Genomic DNA, 20,241 nt, shown 5'->3' on the forward strand with positions numbered 1-20,241 from the left:
ATCGTGCGATGCACCAGTTTATGGTAGTTCCACATTTCGAGAAACGGCTGAAGCCAATGGTAAACGAATTATGTATACATTTCTGTAAGTTTATCCTGTTTCGGCGAATCGCTCTGAATTTCCAACCACATATTTAACTGGTAAATAGGTTATTGCAGCACACATTCTTACATGATGTCTCACATTTACATCTTGTATCCACTGGGAGGCAAAGCCTGTTTTTGAACAGTTCTCCACAGACACTGACAAAAGTGAAAATGGCACCCACTTACTATTACTGTGGGGAAATCTTCTTCAAAGTACTGTATTTATGGAACCTCATCAAAAATCTAGCTTCAGTAGATCAAAATTCCATCTTACATCTTTCAGTTGGCCAAATATTCAATCAAAGGACAATTGCTTCTTTTGTCAGACAGCTGAACAAAGGCAATAGGAACAATACTATAATTTTCAGAACAAGGCAAATGGTTATATGTGAAAGTATAGTGAAAGTCAAAATGAAATCGTCACCTGGGTGTGTCTGAAGGAGAAAAACAAGTCATATCATGTTTTTGGTAACATAAAATTCTGTAGATGATAAATAAATATATTATATTTCCTATCCAGCCTCTCTTGGTCGAATCTTGTTCTCTTCCGACCCCCACGGTATGATGTTTGCCAAGCCCAGGCAGTCTTACATTTTCACGTCCTTTGCGGCCTTTCCCTTCTTTTTCCCTGAAAGAGAGTCGGACCTATTGGACTTTTCTTCTGGTTAGTTTTAAGGGAGGATGGTGGCACTGTTCTACATTCTCACAAAAACAGTAATCACCACCACCACCACCACCACGAAAAGGTCCCGTGGCTACCATGATATAAACGGTGACGCAGATATACAAGCTCGTATATTTGATATTTAAACTCTAATACACCACAATGTGAATTTTTATGTACAATATCAGAGGCTAATTCAAAAGTTTCCTATTTATTTATCGTGGAATAATTAAAGGTAGGCCAAGGTAAAAGACACTGTTTTATTCCGCACCAGTCCTTCATTTCTACAAAAGCAAAAGTTAATCCATCGATAATTTATTTATTTATTTATTTATTTATTTATTTATTTATTTATTTATTTATTTATTTATTTATTTATTTATTTATTGTAGTCTAACATCACATTAACATATTTTTCGGAGAAAATGGGATGGGAAATAATTAGAAATGCCAGACTCACTGGCTCCGTTGTGACGCTGGCCTTCTGGCCCCAACTTGGCAAGTTCGATCCTTCCAACCCACGCTCCCAAGTTGTGAGCCCCCGGGGCCCCATTTACTCGCATCTTACGACAGGCAGGGGATACCGTGGATGTATTCTTCGTGTGCGTCCCCCGCCCACAGGGGTCACAGCCTCCAAATTCGAGCACATACAATAATTTGGTCGACAGTAAATTATATGTTTTGAAACGCTGATACCTATCATACGTTATCCAGGCTTTGGGCTGGCATAATTATTGTATGAAAATAATTTTGGCGTGTTTAAAATCAGCTACAACTAAGCTTGGTCACTCATTTTTGTTGGCTTTAGGTAAGCGTCCTTATAATTTTGTTCCTTTGTACGTACCTCTTTACATTAGGAATACCTGAAGCAGCAAAAAGATTACGCTAGTTTTTCTATGTAAGAAATTGCCTTTAAGTAGGACCTCATGTCGCTGGTTTCTTCATATTTCTTAAGGGTTCTTTAAATTCTGTCATCTTTCTTCATTTCGTCTTCCTCCTCTTACCTCCAAGATTGAACTCCAGTTTCAGGTACATGCAGTTCGTCGCTTCTGCTTCCTTCTTTAAACAAATCATCGAATCGAGAATGTGGATTCCCAACTAAAGAGTTGATCTTGTGATGCCATACCTCTGCATCATTTGTTGTTCGATGTCACTTTTTGTAACAGCTCCATATAGTGATTGGTATCTCGCTGTTTTCAAGCCATACGTCAACAAAATAGTCGAAGAAGTCAGTACCAGTGGCGTATACTGAGGGCTACCAAGGCTATCAGTGAAGCCCAAACCTCAAATGCGAGCGATGGAAATCTAAAGCACATTATATTGTAAGCATCTGACACATTGTTCCATTTGCAAACTTTGAAAGGAATGAGAAAACACGTCGCACGTATTTCTGAGAACAAGGCTTCGGAGACTGATATTGCAGCCCAGACTCTCGTCCCTTCCCATCGACTCGCCTCACGCGGCTTGCTCCTGTCTGCCTACAGGCGCGGGGACCGGCGGAGGATAGCTGTGCTAGGCTTCGGTCCGTCAGATCGCTACTGCTAACTATCACCATGAGTTACTCATCGTATATACTTCCTCACCTCATCCTTCTGTCTTAAATAAAATAGATAACGGAGTGCTGGTATTTCACTCCCGTTTACTTCTACGTCCTTGTAGGAAGACACTGCAGGGCTGCTGTTATAGGAGTAATATAGCTTTCTTTTTATTGGTAGATCTGCTAAAATGAAACGCAATCTTTCAGGTTTAGTGTTCTCTTTTGTTGGTTGGAATCGAACCCGTGATCATGGGTCGGACACCTCCACTGATCTTCCGAGGAAGATAATTAACCATTGAACGATGGGTACGACCGCTGTAAAATTCAACATTGTTATTTAACGATTGTGATGATGTTAATAATAATAATAATAATAATAATAATAATAATAATAATAATAATAATAATAATAATAATAGTGCATGGCATCTACATAGGCTTGGTGGTGACCTAATAAGGATAAAATGAATGGCGAAGACGTCATAAACACCCAGTTCCCAAGTCAGGGGAATTAACACTATGAGGGGGTTGATTCTGAAAATTGAACCGGGGCCGTCGGACCAAAGACAAGCATTCTATCTATTTAGCCTCAAAGCTGGACTTCAATTTGCTAAACCTTAGACTACCAACTCGATTGATCAGGTGTTGAGTATTGGCGGTGGCAGAGGCCAGGGCAGTAGCTTGTGAAGCAGCCTTGACAACACAGCGGGCAACTCCGTTGGCTGTTGGCTGCAGCTCAAAATGCTTAAGGTTTGATGTTCCCTAAACCAACTATCGAAAAGGGGTAGCCTAAGTCTAGTGGTAGCCCACGTCTTGACACCAGCATACGCCACTGGTCAGTACCTACGTTTTTCTGTAGAAGGAGCCTGAGAATGTATCACCACCCATCCCTCACTGACGTCATCTGGCTTCAAAAATGTGAGAGCAGCGCACATTCGGATGTGGAGACGTATATCATCGTTCTCCTCGTAGTCGCCCGTCAGGCCAAGTTCTTGTACTTTTCTCTACAGACATTGCTTCATGTGAACAATACAACCACTTAACTGTGCTGACGGAAATACTAAGAAGTCTTCTCGTAGGGCTGATATCGTTTTTTTGCTAGGGGCTTTACGTCGCACCGACACAGATAGGTCTTATGGCGACGATGGGATAGGAAAGGCTTAAGAGTTGGAAGGAAGCGGCCATGGCCTTAATTAAGGTACAGCCCCAGCATTTGCCTGGTGTGAAAATGGGAAACCACGGAAAACCATTTTCAGCGCTGCTTCGAAGTCAATAGTGATTTTCTTAGAATTCCATTGGGAAACCGCGTCCAGGATAAATTAAAAGAAACGATTATAAGTTTCTTCCGTTTTATTAGGCAGGAGCGCAAAGACGACTGGACAAACGTTGCTTTCATCACTCCGACCTCCAAAGTCTGCGTGAATGGTGTATATCGGGGCGAACTGTTTGATCTTGAACGTGTCATCCATAAAAAATTGCGCACAATGCCTAAGACTTTCTCTACCTTTTTCGGTACTAAACATTATAATTCTTTCTCGCATGCCGTCGTCAGCTAAAAGATACGGGCTGCCATTATTCATCCTTAACGCCTCTTCATTAAGAATTATCTGAGCACTTGTTTTTGGCTCTACTTGAAGTCCGCGTGCATGATTTCGTTGCCGACGCATTGTTATTTTTAAAGTTTCTTGAGCTGGCATATCAGTGACAAAGTCGTAGCCCCTGTTATGCAGATCACCCAACTTCTGCACGTAAATCTGTGATAGTGGAGTCGCTTCTTCTCTTGTTCTCTTCTTTGCTTCGTGAACCTGCTTTATCACTGTGAAGGCCGCTTCTTCAGGTGGTCCACACTGATGAAAGACGGTCTGAAGTACACTGACTGACAGAGCAAATGCAACACCAAGAAGGAGTGGTCAGAACTTTATGCCAATTGCAGGGTAGACTGACGTCACTGAAGTATGCTCATGATGTGAAATGCGCCGCTGTGCTGCGCACGTAGCGAACGATAAATGGGACACGGCGTTGGCGAATGGCCCACTTCGTACCGTGATTTCTCGGCCGACAGTCATTGTAGAACGTGTTGGCGTGTGCCACAGGACACGTGTATAGCTAAGAATGCCAGGCCGCCGTCAACGGAGGCATTTCCAGCAGACAGACGACTTTACGAGGGGTATGGTGATCGGGCTGAGAAGGGCAGGTTGGTCGCTTCGTCAAATCGCAGCCGATACCCATAGGGATGTGTCCACGGTGCAGCGCCTGTGGCGAAGATGGTTGGCGCAGGGACATGTGGCACGTGCAAGGGGTCCAGGCGCAGCCCGAGTGACGTCAGCACGCGAGGATCGGCGCATCCGCCGCCAAGCGGTGGCAGCCCCGCACGCCACGTCAACCGCCATTCTTCAGCATGTGCAAGACACCCTGGCTGTTCCAATATCGACCAGAACAATTTCCCGTCGATTGGTTGAAGGAGGCCTGCACTCCCGGCGTCCGCTCAGAAGACTACCATTGACTGCACAGCATAGACGTGCACGCCTGGCATGGTGCCGGGCTAGAGCGACTTGGATGAGGGAATGGCGGAACGTCGTGTTCTCCGATGAGTCACGCTTCTGTTCTGTCAGTGATAGTCACCGCAGACGAGTGTGGCGTCGGCGTGGAGAAAGGTCAAATCCGGCAGTAACTGTGGAGCGCCCTACCGCTAGACAACGCGGCATCATGGTTTGGGGCGCTATTGCGTATGATTCCACGTCACCTCTAGTGCGTATTCAATGCACATTAAATGCCCACCGCTACGTGCAGCATGTGCTGCGGCCGGTGGCACTCCCGTACCTTCAGGGGCTGCCCAATGCTCTGTTTCAGCAGGATAATGCCCGCCCACACACTGCTCGCATCTCCCAACAGGCTCTACGAGGTGTACAGATGCTTCCGTGGCCAGCGTACTCTCCGGATCTCTCACCAATCGATTACGTGTGGGATCTCATTGGACGCCGTTTGCAAACTCTGCCCCAGCCTCGTACGGACGACCAACTGTGGCAAATGGTTGACAGATAATGGAGAACCATCCCTCAGGACACCATCCGCACTCTTATTGACTCTGTACCTCGACGTGTTTCTGCGTGCATCGCCGCTCGCGGTGGTCCTACATCCTATTGAGTCAATGCCGTGCGCTTTGTGTAACCTGCATATCGGTTTGAAATAAACATCAATTATTCATCCGTGCCGTCTCTGTTTTTTCCCCAACTTTCATCCCTTTCGAACCACTCCTCCTTGGTGTTGCATTGTCACTGTCAGTCAGTGTATATCTTCGCCTCTTGTACTCAGCCGTCCTTTACACTTTTTCTTCTCCTTCAGACACACCCAGGAGACGATACCAGGTTGAATCTCCCTATACTTTCTCTACATATAAACTTTGTAAAGTGCACAACGATATCCCTGATTAGTAACTGTCAACTCCATTACAGCACACAATAGTAAATACAGTATTCACACCAGGAAGTTTCGGTATAGAATGGTGTTCGTGGCTGAAGATATCAATCTCTAAATAATTCCCGCGAGAGAAAAATGTTGACCTGCAAGGAGCGAGCAGGTGCTCAGGCAGGATAGCGGGGATACCCCGAGATTAAGCTAATGAGGCCCATCCTCTGCTACAGTGACCGCAAATGTCCTGTGACAACTAGGGAATTTGTGTGAGTGGGCACAACTTTATCTCAGTGATCGCAAATGTCCGGCGACCGCAATTGTCCGGCAACCAAGTGGACTGGCCGGCTATACTGGGGTTGATTCCACTTCATGTTCTAAGCAGGCGAACAAGGCAGAAATTTACATTCCACTTGCCAAAATAGAAATGTTCCACACTAAAATTCTCGGTTCATGAAGCCTAGAAGCTAGAAGGGTCACTTGACATTTTTCATCACTCTTCTGCTGCAATACGGAAAGCCCTTCTCAGGGGTGGAGCCTTGATACTGTGTAAATGATGTGTGAATGATTATGTGTATAGTCCGCAGTGTGTATCATATCTGTAGAAGATGTAACGTACCTATATTTGTACGTATGTGTAAATTTGTATTTATCTGTAAATTTTCTCTTATTGCAGTTAGTTACTTCATTTTTTATTGCATCATGTGTCATTTTGGGTTATTCTGTACATGACAAATAAATACGGTATTCTATTCTACGCCTAAAATGGCAGTCTACATAATACAGCCGGGTTCTGGAATGTAAAATCATTCCGCCAATCTCATCACTTACATTTCATACCCTGCTTTGCATGTACTGTGAGCTTCATATGCTTCAATAATCCTCCATGGTGTTGCAATTTTCATGAACATGAAGCATGTACAGCCACTGAAAGTATTGTATAAATTCCTCGCAATAATACTTTTCTCCTATTTCATATGTAATATTTTCTTGCTAGTATCAACAAGGTATGTACTTAAATTGGGACGGGTTATATTTTGATAATAATTATGCCAGGAACATAAAATACGATGTGCTCATTCTTTCTTTTATTCACTATACATTGATTGAATATTTGTAATTCACTTTCAATAACATAGAAATATATGTTTCCAGATCCAAGACGTGGACTGGAGCATAAGACAAGGTAAGACAGTAATTACCTGGGTCAACTAATCCGTATATATAGTAGAATATGATGCTTCTAAAGTAATGTTATGGCATATCAGAAATGTTGAACTGAATAAAGATTGGATTATACAACGAAATAGGAAACATGACGAAAAGACATAAAATATATTTTATCTGAAACCTATAAATACTCGCAAACAACTATATAACATTTTCAGGAGAATGTGGAAGAGGAAATTGAAGGAAAGTGAAGAGGGGAATTATACATCCAGCAAGTAGCGAGTATATGGAGAATATTTCAAAATTATAGGTACAAACTACAGCGGTGTTTACAGGAGAGTGAAACGAGGAAAAACAGTAATAAACATAGCTTCGGGATCCAATTGTTACCCAGATATTACGTAACCACATTTGTAACCATTACGACTAGGCCTATATTTATACTTTTTATTCCTGGCACCAGGCTCCACACTGGATGTCAGCAGTGTATTTTATTTGTAGCGGCTTTTGAATAAATAATTATCTTGGTTCCTCACACGTTTTCTAAAGAATAGATGGCAGACTTCCATTTCATGAACGGACGTGGACAAGTGTGATATAACATTACATCTGCTTCAAATGTCGCTACAAATACGACGCCACTGACATCCAATGTGGAGCCTGGTTCCTGGAAAATAAAATACGAACAACGTTGTACCTAACGGTCACAAACTCTCACTTATGTACAATGGAGCCAAGGTAACGATGGTCCCTGTGGTAATAACGTGGGACGGGCTAGTTACCAACTTGTTTAAGAAGCACATGGACAAATTGGAAGTGAGCAAACAGCTACAGGCCTACCTACAGACCATTGTACTAAGAAGAACGTGTGAGAGTGTGCTAATCGACTTCAGGCGAGGCAACTTGGATAACGAGTTGTGGACGGAGGACTTACAAAGAATGATGGACCAGATGGAGGCGGTCCTGGTGCCGTAAATGGTGTGCAAAAACTGTGTATATAAATGCGTAGAATCATTGGATGTAACATGGACTTGAAAACTAATTGAATAAATTATTTATTATTATTATTATTATTATTATTATTATTATTATTATTATTATTATTATTATTATTATAGACAAATATGTTTTCTTCTCTTTCAGAAAGACACGTGAATGTCCTTGTGCCAGTAAACGAGTAAGTATCTATGACTAAGTGTCCAACCCTCATTAAAGGCTCTCCACAAGCATGGAATGTTCAGGCTCACAAAAAGAATAGTGTCCCACCTTTCCCGTCATTCTTATAAAATCGCAATTTCTTTGAAAGCAAAGGAGTTTTTACACACTTCTGTACCCATAACTTCTCGCTTACTTTTTCACGGGAATAAGATATGCACGACACCTACGATACATTAAGTTGAGCTTGATGTTTTCTTCTATTTACCGAAGGCAGGTCACTTCCCTTCACCTTCCCTATCCGACCTTCCTTGAAAAATTATACTGGTCAACAATGGTTTTGTTAAAAAATCAGATGATTCTTATGCATTTACATCTGCTGATTTCAGAAATGAAGTCAGAATTTTTCCATTACCCACCATTTTTTTGTTTTGTAATATTGAAATAAATATTTCCTCTTTATTAGCGTTTGTGATATTTAACATACCAATTAGGAGTATTTGACAGCTATATTTCATTTCCAGTCGAGCTTAAGCAAGCAGAGACAGCGGATGTGCTGAACGACTAGTGTCGAGATATGGGTATTTCAGTAGAATAATATCAAGCAGTAATTGGAAGATGGCAGAGTAGCATGAAGTGAAAAGTGAAAAGGAGAATGGAGAGTAAGGGAGATATGGAGAGTGTGAGGGAAGAGGCACTGGTGGCAGTTCTGTTAATCACCGGATGTGTGGAAATGAACCGAGGCCCTGGACCAGGCGGCGCCATCGGTTGGGTTGAAATCGAAGCATTAACGAGGTGGTTAAAGAGCCATGTCAAATGGACCAAGTTAAAGAAATGATAAGGGACCAGTCGAATGAGATAAAGGAAATGAAGAAATGTATATAAGATGGATTTAATGTATACGGTGGTGAAGGTGATCCAAAATAAAATGAAGATTAATTTCAGTGAAGTGGACATTAACGATGTGGAACGAGTGAAGAAAGTAAAAGGGCATAGGCCAATAAAGGCCAACTTATTATCCACTTTGATGGCCGATATTGTGGTGAGAAACACAGGGAGTTTACAAAGTGAGAAAGTGTGCATGAAAAGAGACATGGACAGTGAAGGGAATAAAAACGTTAGAATTTTAAACAAGGCGGCAAGGACTGACAGGGTTCATCAGGGGTCAACAACTGGTGGTGGAAGATGGTCTATAAAGTTGTCAATAGCTAAGTTACAGGAAATATATGAAAAACTTAAACAAGAAGGGTGTCTGATGGCGAGTCACGGTGAAAGGAATGTTGCAGAGAGGACGGATGGCGATGACGATGCAGGAAGCGGCAGCACGGGAGAGGATAAAGTCCAGGGCAGCGCACTTAGGATACTAGCGGTCAACCGTCACAGGTACATAACACTATCCTCCACCACAATAACACGCAGTTACCTATACATGGCAGATGCCGCCCACCCTCATCGGAGGGTCTACCTTACAAGGGTTGCTCTCGGCTAGAAATAGCCACACGAAATTATTATACCGTCACAGGTGGAAGGAAAAAGTTAAGAACTGGCGAGTTCTCTCGGCAGGGAGCAGGTACGTGGAAGAGGAAAGGGAGAACGAGAAGAAAGAATAAGAAGCGAGATATTGGGTAGAGAAAGAAGTTTGAGTTTAGAAGATCAGCAAGGAAAGAGAAATAAAGATCAGGAGGAAAAGACGATAAAGAGTGTCCCAAAATGTCTAAAAAGAGGATGGAACGGAAGCGGAAAGGGAGAATGCGATAATAACAAGAAATAAATCAAGTAATGTGTAGGGTAAAGTAGAGTAATACCTTTATTTTCCTTCAGATCTATACATACTTGCCCCTACTACATCTTAATAGAAAATATAACAAATTTTTTAAAAATAGGTATAAATGCAAAATGTCTTCTTACTCTAGGCGTGCATCAGCGTGGGTGTTACCTCCCACCCTGCGTCGCGGATGACCTGCAACTTCGGGCATGTACTCTTATTCCATCCTTAAAGTCATTACTCTGTACGTGACCATCTTGTGCTTACTCAGGTCTCCACTCCTCTTCCACTTTTCCCCACCACCCACAGATAACCTGCAGTGAGGAGCTTTGGTATCTCCTCTCAGCATGACTTATTCCAACTGCTTTCCACTTGCCCCCAGCTTTTATTCCGTTGAGTCAGGCAGCTCAGCTCTCACTGTCCTAGGACACACACTCTGACACATCTCTCTCCCTTCCGCCACTCAGCGCAACCAACTGTGCGGGGAGACTTTGGTAATCTGATGCTGATATGAGTGCCTCTCCATGTTCACTTCTTATTTATATCAACAAAAAACTAAAACAAAATTATAAAAACAAAAATATCACTCTCCATTCGAGTTTCCTTGCACACTTTCAACAAGTGCTGGTAAGCCGTCTGCAGAAGTAGGCCACCCCCAACTTTCTTTTAATCTTCTCCAATAACTCAACACTCTCGACCTCTATGTACTCATTACACATAACTCTAGCAGCTGCATTAGCCGTGCAATTGGGTAAGCCCATTACAATTTTACTAAATCAGCTAACTATCTAATTTAGTGTTTCACGTTCTCTTACAATCCCCCATATTTCTGCTCCATATAACTCCCTACTTACTACCACTGCTTTAAACACCATTCTCTGAATATTATAGTCAATAACCGGGAATTTTTTTTCCAATGTCCTTATACCTGAAAGTGCTGCTTAATTTGTTCGGATCATTTACAATTCCTACTTATAAAAATACCCAAATACTCTAGTTTATCAGTCTCCTCTTTGCCTTTCATTTTGTTACTCTTTTACCTTTTCGCCTTCATTTTCCTACTTTTCCCGCTTACCACCACCTTTGTCTTATTGCTAGTTATTCTCAACTACCGGTACCATTTACTAGCATAGTCTGATACCTCATTTACACATTTGTGTAAGCCCCCTCCTGTCAGCGTCATCAATAAGACATCATCTGCAAATATCAAGCCTGGGATTTCTTGTTCTAATACAGGACAAGCCCATTTTCCTCCCCATGACCGCCTAATGTGTCATTTGTAAATATCAAAAATAGAATTGGAGATAACTTACAACCCTGTTTCAACCCTATATTTGACTCATTTAAACAACTTACAACCCTTTCCTCTATTCTAATGCTACTGTATAATGCACTTCCTCGTATATGGCCTCCATCGCGCTTCTCATTTTTTGAATTCTCACCCTCCCCAATCCCCTCAAAAGCGCCCTCCTACTCACTGTATCAAGGCCTTTTTAAAATCCACCGCTGCTATATACACATTTCTTCTTTCCTTCAACATATTTTTTTCTATTATTTTCTTAACTATCATTTCATTATCCATCGTCCTCCGTCCCTTCCTAAATCCACTCTGGTAAATCGATAGTTTGGAAAACTCTTCCGCCCAGTTTTTCAACCGGTTCGCTAATATGCCCGTATACACCTTGCTCAAGGCGTCCTGTAATTACCAGAATTATTCTTTGTTCCTTTTTTTTATAGATAGGACATACGATACTTTTTTGGCACTCCTTCGGAAATATGGCACCTTCGAATCCGTTATTAAATAACTTGACTGTACTCGCCCTCATCGGACTATTTTTTACTGCTTCTTTCCAAAACACATTTGTTATTCCATTCCCACCCTCTGCTGTCCTACTTTTCGCTTTCCCTAACACTCCCAACAACTCTTCTCCTGCCCGACGTATCTTGGTCAACCCTTGTCCGACGCCGACGGAATTCCGTATGGAGGCCTAGGGATTCTTTCACTTTCACGCCCTCCGTGACCCTTATATTTCTTCCTCCGATACCTCCATTTTACGAAGTGTCAGATCCCTTCCATTTTTCTCTCTGACTTGCCTTCCTCTTAAAACAGCAATCACCTCACCTCAAATATCGAGAGCTTGATTCAACTCATAAGATCGTTTCGTGGTTTGCTTGACATCATCTCTGGTAGAGTCCCTTTGGAACTTCGCCCACTATTTTTTGGTGCCTCATTCACCGTTTTGAAGAAGAAATGTGGTGACATTCGTCCTATTGCTGTCGGTACCTTTCGGTATCGGCTGGCTGCAAAAATTTTATGCTACAGAATCCGTACACAAGTTATGGATTCGGTATCTCCACACGAACTTTGAGTGTTTACTCCCAATGGAGCTGAAGCTGTCCCCCTGTGGATGGAGCGGTAGAATAACACCCATGGTATACCCTGCCTGCCGTAAGAGGCGACTAAAAGGGGTACCAGCAGGGTCTCGAAACTTGGGAACGTGGGTTGGCAATCACGGAACCTTTACCTGAGTCTTGGCATTGCTTCCGCTTACTTTATTATTATTATTATTATTATTATTATTATTATTATTATTATTATTATTATTATTGTTATTTCTGAGATCTACAGTAAGAATACCTATTTGATCCGTTAAAGAGAAAATAACAATGTCCAACCTAAGCCAAAATTCACACTCTATGAACTGTAAAAAAAGAAAAAAAATACATATCACACTCTATGTGCTGTACAAAAAAGAAAAGAAAATAATGTACGGAATGAACAAAAATGAGTAGAACAATATTTCTATTGTTTTCCCAGAATCACACTCTATGAACTGTAAAAAAAAAAAAAAAACATATCACACTCTGTGTGTTGTACAGAAAAAGGAAAAAAAATGTACGGAATGAACAAATATGAATAGAACAATATTTCTATTGTTTTCCCAGGATATGCAATTTAAGCTGGATTGTATATGTCACAGACCTTCGTGCCCCTGCTGAGTAAACACGCGAACCTTTGCACATTCCATTCCTCCTACATTTCCTCTACTTGACTCCCTCTGAGTTGCTGATTCCTTACTTCCGTTGCACACACATTCTGCTACAACGTACTCTGCACACGTTGCAAATTTATCACTACACTACTTATCTGTTCCTGCTCGTCTTATGCAGCCATTCTTAATCTAATTTAAATAATCAGATACAACCAATTTTGCTTACCGATCTACCCTTAATTAGTGCATCACTTATCAATACCATATTAAACTGTGCTGTCTCTCTTATCATCCATCCATCATCACCTTTCATATTTGACACTTCAATTAGAGTCCTCCATCTAAACTTCACTACCTTTCTTATCATCCATCTATCGAACTCCACAAACCATACACATACAGACACCATCGCTTGCATAATTACCATCTAAACTTCGTTCCATCCATCATCAAAACATTCACTACCTCTCTTATCATTCATCTATCGAACTCTACAATTCATCCATCTTATACCTAAAAACACTTGAATAAATACCATACTATTACAATACACATAAAAACACCTTATCACCTCGTAACCTTTCTTATCCTTCGTCCATATATACAGACACCATCACTTGGATAAATACCATCTAAACTTCACTACCTCTCTCATCATCTATACCATATAAACTTCACTACCTCTCTTATCATCATCCCTCTTGATACTTCCAATCCAGTCGTCATATCATCACTTGGATAAATACCGTACAATTAATCTATCCATCTTTTACCTAAAAACACCATCACTTCAATAACAATTATACTACACATCATCCATCTATCGAACTCCACAGCCATCCATCATTTTCCAGGCCACGATTACTTCAACAATTAGATATACTGACACCATCACTTGAATAATACCATCTAAACTTCTTTACCTCTCCTCATATCTATCCCTCATCTAAACTTCGCTACCTCTCTTATCATCCATCTATCGACTCCACAATTCATCCATTTTGTACCTAAAGACCTTAAATAAATACCATACAATTACAATACACTTAAACACCTTATCACCTCGTTACCTCTCTTATCTTTCATCCATATATACAGGCACCATCAATTAAATAAATACCATCTAAACTACGCTACCTTTCTTAACATCAATACCATTTAAGCTTCGTTACCTCTCTTATCATCCATCCCTCATCATCACCTTCCATTCCTTACACTTCAAATCCAGTCGTCATATCATCACATGAATGAATACCATATAATTGATCCATCCATCTTTTACTTAAAGACACCATCACTTCAATTCTAATTATACTACACATACAGGCACCATTACTTGAATAAGTACACACATACAGACACCACCATAAACTACACTTCCTATCTTGTCCTCCATCATAGGCAAACTATGTTACTTACTACTGTTACTTGACTTTTTACTTCTCGTAATTATTCCTTCCATTTTTCCTTTTTTGTCCCATAGGTCCTTCAAACTCGAGCTTCTCCCTTTGATCACGGCACTTCTTACTTCTGCTTCCTCCCTCAAACCATTATTCTCGCTCCGATTCTGTCCACTTGTCTTCCCCTGTGATTCTTTTTCTTCCCTCGCGCAGACCTCCGACACTAGTTCGTCCATTAATTTCCTGACTGCTTCCATCCTCCTTGCATTTACTTTTTCTTCAGCTCTTTTCATGATCTCTTCCCAGGAACCCCATCTACTCAGTGTTCCTTCATTTACAGTATGTACATCAGCCCTGGTAGTTTCTTCTTGCCTCGAACTGTCAGCCCTGCTTTTTTCTTCTTGCCTCACATCATTCCTGGTAGTTTCTTCATGTCGCAATCTCTCCGCCCTGCTTATTTCTTCTTGCCTCAAACTCTTTTGCCTCGAACTCTCAGCCCTACTAGTTTCTTCTTGCCTCAAACTCTCATCCATTAATTTCAGTTTCGATATTGTCCACTTTCGGGTCCAATTCCTGTCGCTCACCACAAGTATCTGACCACTAATATACGCTTTCAATCCCTGAATTTTTGCTTTCACAAAATGTTTCTTAAGAATTTTAAAATTTCTACTCTCTTCTCTTCCGAAATCTCTCTTAATGTTCTCACACTGTAGATTACCAGCGTTCCTTATCACTATATCTGCCATCAATGAAGATAGCAGCGACACTTTTATGGGCCTGTGCCCTCCCACCTTGCCAACTCTCTCCACATTATCTATATCTACCTCACTGAAATTTATTTTCATTTTTTTTTTTTGTATAACATCTACCACTTTGTAAATAATGTCCACTTTAGATTCTGCCTTGTCTTCCTCCACCCCATAAATAAATATGGATTTCTTCTTGCGCTCCTGTCTGCAGACTTCAATTTCTTTCTTCAAGTTTACCATCTCTACTTCCATATTTTTTTATTTTCTCTCTTAGTGACACCAGTTCTTTTTCACTGCCTTCTATCATCGCCTTCGTATTTTTCATATAATCCTGGATCCACTGTCTCGTCTTTTCTTGCTCCTGGACTTGTTCTTGAAGCATTTTCTTTAATTGTTCAAACGGACATACCTCCTGTATTACTTCTCTTACTACTTTCCTCATAACCTCTACGTCTACCCAATCCATCGTATCTATCTCCTTGCCGACCGCTTGACCTTACCGCTTCCTCACTCTTAATCCACTCCACTCAGCAGGCGCATGCCACACGACACGTCCGTCCTCCTCACTGGCTTAAGCTAGACTCGCTTCCGCTTACTTGTGTCAAAGTCCTCACTTTCACTATCTTATCCGACCTCCCTTGGTCAACTCTTGTTCTTTTCCAAACCTGACGGTATTAGGTTTACGAATCCTAGGGAGTCTTTCATTTTCACGCCCTTGTGGCTCTTGTCTTTCTTTGGTTGATACCTTCAGTTTTTTTGAAATGTTAAATCGCTTAAATTTTTTTCTCTCTGATTAGTGTTAATAGAGGATGGTTGTCCAGTTTTACTTCCTCTTGAAACAATAATCACCACCACTACCACCATCACCAGAGATGAAGCTGCTCCCCCTGTGGGTGGGGGCGGTAGAATAATACCCACGGTATCCCCCGCTTGTCGTAAGAGCGACTAAAAGGGCCCGCAGGTGCTATCAACTTGGGAGTGAATGTTCGCAGCCACGGGGCCCTGAGCTGAATCGTAGCGTTGCTTCCACTTATTTGTGTCAGGCTCCTCAGTTTCATCTATCCCATCTGATCTCCCTTGGTCAACACTTGTTCTCTTCCGACCCCGACCGTATTAGGTATCGATGCCTAGGGAGTCTTTCATTTATACGCCTTTCGTAGGCCTTGTCTTCCTCTGTCGTTATCTTCATTTTTCAAATTGTCGGGCCCTTCCATTTTTCTCTCTCATTAGTATTATATAGAGGCTGCCTACCACTTGTATGCCGACGATCTACGATCTACGATCTACAGATCTATTATCATTCCAAAATTTCAGACATCAATCAAGCAATAGGTTATATGAACTCTGACTTAAATAATATCTGTGCATACGCTCATGAAAACTGTATTTTAATTAATCCATCAAAATCTAAAGCTATTATTGTTGGGCAGACGAAACAAATCAGTGCGGCAAAAAACAAAAACATTCCTCCACTAACTTTATCTGGTAAAATTATTCCGTACGAAAACTCGGTAAGAAATCTTGGTGTAATTATACACGAGAATCTTAACTGGGGAGAACACATTACAAATATCTGTAGAAAAGTGTACGCGTCCCTTCACCAACTAAAATATCATCAAAATATGCTGCCACTAAACATGAGAATTAGGCTTATAAATACTCTTATCCTCCCTATATTTTCCTACTGTGACGTAGTACTAATTGATGCTACGAGAGAACAACTAAACCGATTACAACGTGCTATGAACTCGTGTATTAGATTTATCTTTTCCTTACGCTATGATGTTCATGTTACCCCTTATTATCGACAACTTTCCCTTCTAAAATTTGAACAATATAGAAACCTCCACGTGGCAGTATTAATCTTTCGAGTATTAAAAGAGAATATCCCATACTACTTATCTTCACAACTCAATTTCCTATCCTCTTTCCACCAGCATAACACACGCTCTGGCAGTACACTTGCTATCCCGCTCAGCAGGTCAGCAGCATTTAGCCGTTCCTTTGTTGCAAATGGAGCTAGAATATGGAATTCTCTCCCCCACAACATTAGAGCCATAAAATCCTTAAATTCCTTCAAGTTGTCTTGCCGTGAGCATCTCCTCGATGAGTGCCGCCAGGCTGAATGAATCTGGTAGAGTGAATGTGTGTATGAATGTACGTTTACTGTGCTTATGGTATTTAGTGTCAATCAACTTTTAATTTGTAACGATAGTTTTAAGACATGACTAAGAATATTTATAGAGTTTATGTTATTTTGTTTCATATTTTGTTTCTAGTTTGTAATGGTAGTTTTAAGATTATGAATATTGCTCTCAGATGTACAATGTTAATGAAGTGTGGTTAAGTGTAAGAGAGGACCATGAGTCCTAACTTCGCCACTACAAATAAAGGCAAATATAATAATAATATAATAGTTGTACTTCCTCTTAAAACAATAATCACCACCACCACGATGAAGTTGCTGTCCATGCCACACGTTCCTATCATTCGTCTCCTCGTCAGCGATCGAAAGCTTTCGTTAAATTAGATTTCCGTAATGCTTTCAACGAGTTGCAACGTGGTGCTGTGTTATTGGCTGTGAAGAATAAGTATCTTCTATCTATCCGTATGTCTATCAGTGCTTTTCCCTGCCTAGTGACCGTCTCCTTAGTGAAGAAATTATACTGTCTCAATGTGGAGTTCAGCATGGTATTCCACTTGCACCTTCTTTTTTGCAGTTACTCTTCAGTCGATTGTTGACTCCATTAATGCAGAGTTAAACATTTGGTATTTGGATGATAGTATCATTGTTGATGAACTTGAATTCCTCCTTTCATCTCTGGATAATATTCGCACACACCTACGTCTTAATTTTTCTAAGTGCGAAGTGGGTTTTCTTGGCGTTCACCGGGAACAAGCTGAGATACTATACCAAAGGTATAATGCTTCTGCCCCAGGAATTCGTCTCTTAACAGCATCCAAAACTTGTCTACTACTGTAGGTGCAGCGATATCTCCCGAAGCTCTGTGCGGGATATTGGCAGAGAGGACGTTGAAAATGAAGTTGTTTATTTCACGCCTTTCCTTTCCTTTTTTTTTTTTACAAGTTGCTTTACGTCGCACCGACACAGATAGTTCTTATGGCGACGATGGTACAGGAAAAGGCTAGGAGTGGGAAGGAAGCGGCCGTGGTCTTATGAAAGGTACTGCCCCAGCATTTGCCTGGTGTGAAAATAGGAAACCACGGAAAAACATCTTGAGGGCTGCCGACAGTGCGGTTCAAACCCACTATCTCCCGAATATTGGATACTGGCCGCACTCAAGAGACTGCAGCTATCGAGCTCGGTCACGCCGTTCCATGGTTTTGAGATATTCAGTCTTCTTGTTGCTCCCCCTGTGGGCGGGGACATGTCGTAAGAGGCGACTAAAAAGTGCTTGAGGGGCTCTTAACTTGGATGCGTGGCTTGGCGACCACGGAGCCCAGATCTGAGTCCAGGCATTGCTTCCACTTACTTGTGCCAGGATCCTCAGTCTCCATCTATCATATCTTATTTCTCTTGGTCAACTCTTGTTTTTTCCGACCCGGACGGTATAAGAGCACTTGAGGTCTAGGGAATCTTTCATTTTCATGCCCTTGTGGCTCTTGTGTTTCTTTGGTTGATACCTTCATTTTTTCGAAGTGTTGGACCTCTTCCATTTTTTTCCTCTGAGTAGTGTTAATCGAGGATGTTGCCCAGTTATACTTCCTCTTAAAATAATAATTACCACCACCACCACCACCACCAACACCACCACTGGAGATGAAGCTGTTCCCCCTGTCGGTGGGGGATAGAATAATACCCACGGTATGCCCTGCTTGTCTTAAGAGGCGACTGAAAGGGCACCCAGCTGCTCTCAACATGGAAACGTGTGTTGGTTTCGGGACATTCAGACTTATTGTTGCTTCCCTTGTGCGTGGGGGCGGTAGATAACACCGCTGCCTGTCGTAAGAGGCGACTAAAAGAGGCCCGAAGGGCTCTTAACTTGGGTGTGTGGGTTGGAAACCCCGAGGCCCTGACCCAAGTCCTGCATTGCTTCCACTTATTTTTGCCAGGCTCCTCACTTACATATATCCTATCCGATCTCTCTTGGTCAACACTTGTTCTTTTCCGACCCCGACGCTAGTAGGTTCCGAGGGCTAGGGAATCTTTCATTTACACACCCTTCGTGACCTTTGTTTGGCCGATATCTTCATTTTTCGAAGTGTCGGACCCCTTCCATTTCTTCCTCTGATTATTATTAATAGAGGATACTTGCCAAATTGTAATTCCTCTTAAAACAGTAATCACCATCACTACCTCAAACTGCGGTCTTACGAACGACTTATACACCCTCTCTTTTATATCCTTACAACAAACCGTCGCCTACGAAATGTTATAAGGCCGGCAGATAAGCAGCTGTCGGTATGCAGCTAGCTAATAGTTCGACAATCACTCACCAGGTTCGTAGTTAAGCTCCCTACTTCCTCAACTTCTAAATGCGCGCAGTTCTTACAAATTAAGTATTTCTTATCTCAAATCCCCTAATATCTCACACTGATGTTTACAAATCTTGATTTCAACACTACCTTCTCAAACCGAACATGCAATTTCAGTATGCCAAGGTTTTTGAAAATAGATAAATAAATAGTTTCATAGATAGAAACTGCGCCGTTTTCTTGGTTTCTCCGTTAAGGTTTCACTGAAATTTTAAAACACTGTTGAGAGGTTTCTTATTGGGTTTTATACAGTATATCGCTCGCACTTCTGAAAATGGCTCGTGACAATGTTGCTTAAACGTGGGTTTAGAAATATTTCTAAAAGGAGTTGTGGAAGTCCACCATTATACAAGTGTCACATTTTATTTCTCTTGTGAATTTGTCTTTCAGGAGATTGGAGCAGTTTAGCAGTAATAATACGACTACTAATAATCATAGTAATAATGGTATTTGCTTAACGTCCCACTAACTACTTTTACGGTTTTCGGAGATGCCGAGGTGCCAGAATTTAATCCCGCAGGAGTTCTTTTACGTGCGAGTAAATCTAGCGACACGAGGCTAACGCATTTGAGCGCCTTCAAATAACATCGGACTGAGCCTGGATTGTACCTGCCAAGTAGTTTAGTAATACTTTTCGAGGAAGGTAGTGCACAGTTGCTATAAGAAAATGAGAGATAATTGTCAGAAACGATACAAAAGATGACTAGAATCATAACTAAGGAATAGAGACCTTTCATTATCAAATGGATGTACTGTATTATTCCATGCTTCAAAAATACCACGTCCCCACATAAAGTTTCAAACATTGAAATACACT

The 20,241-nt window shown here is 41.4% G+C and overlaps 1 protein-coding gene across 4 annotated transcripts in view; it reads left to right on the forward strand.

The window, feature by feature from the left end:
• LOC136875615 (uncharacterized) overlaps nucleotides 1-20,241 on the forward strand; it is a 188,412-nt gene that overhangs the window by 156,772 nt on the left and 11,399 nt on the right. For 2 of the 4 annotated variants that reach the window (XR_011018419.1, XM_068228086.1), the window contains 2 exons: nucleotides 6,851-6,881; nucleotides 8,009-8,042. The exons of 1 other annotated variant lie outside the window; for it this stretch is intronic. Coding sequence is in view for 1 of the 3 variants with exons in the window: in XM_068228086.1 (XP_068084187.1) it covers nucleotides 6,851-6,881; nucleotides 8,009-8,042 (65 nt within the window). In the remaining 2 variants the exon portion in view is untranslated. The remainder of the gene's footprint in view (nucleotides 1-6,850; nucleotides 6,882-8,008; nucleotides 8,043-20,241) is intronic. One more of the 4 variants, XR_011018420.1, reaches the window with a different exon arrangement.

Source organism: Anabrus simplex, chromosome 6, assembly GCF_040414725.1.
Source record: "Anabrus simplex isolate iqAnaSimp1 chromosome 6, ASM4041472v1, whole genome shotgun sequence".
In the NCBI taxonomy this organism is placed as follows: domain Eukaryota; kingdom Metazoa; phylum Arthropoda; class Insecta; order Orthoptera; family Tettigoniidae; genus Anabrus; species Anabrus simplex.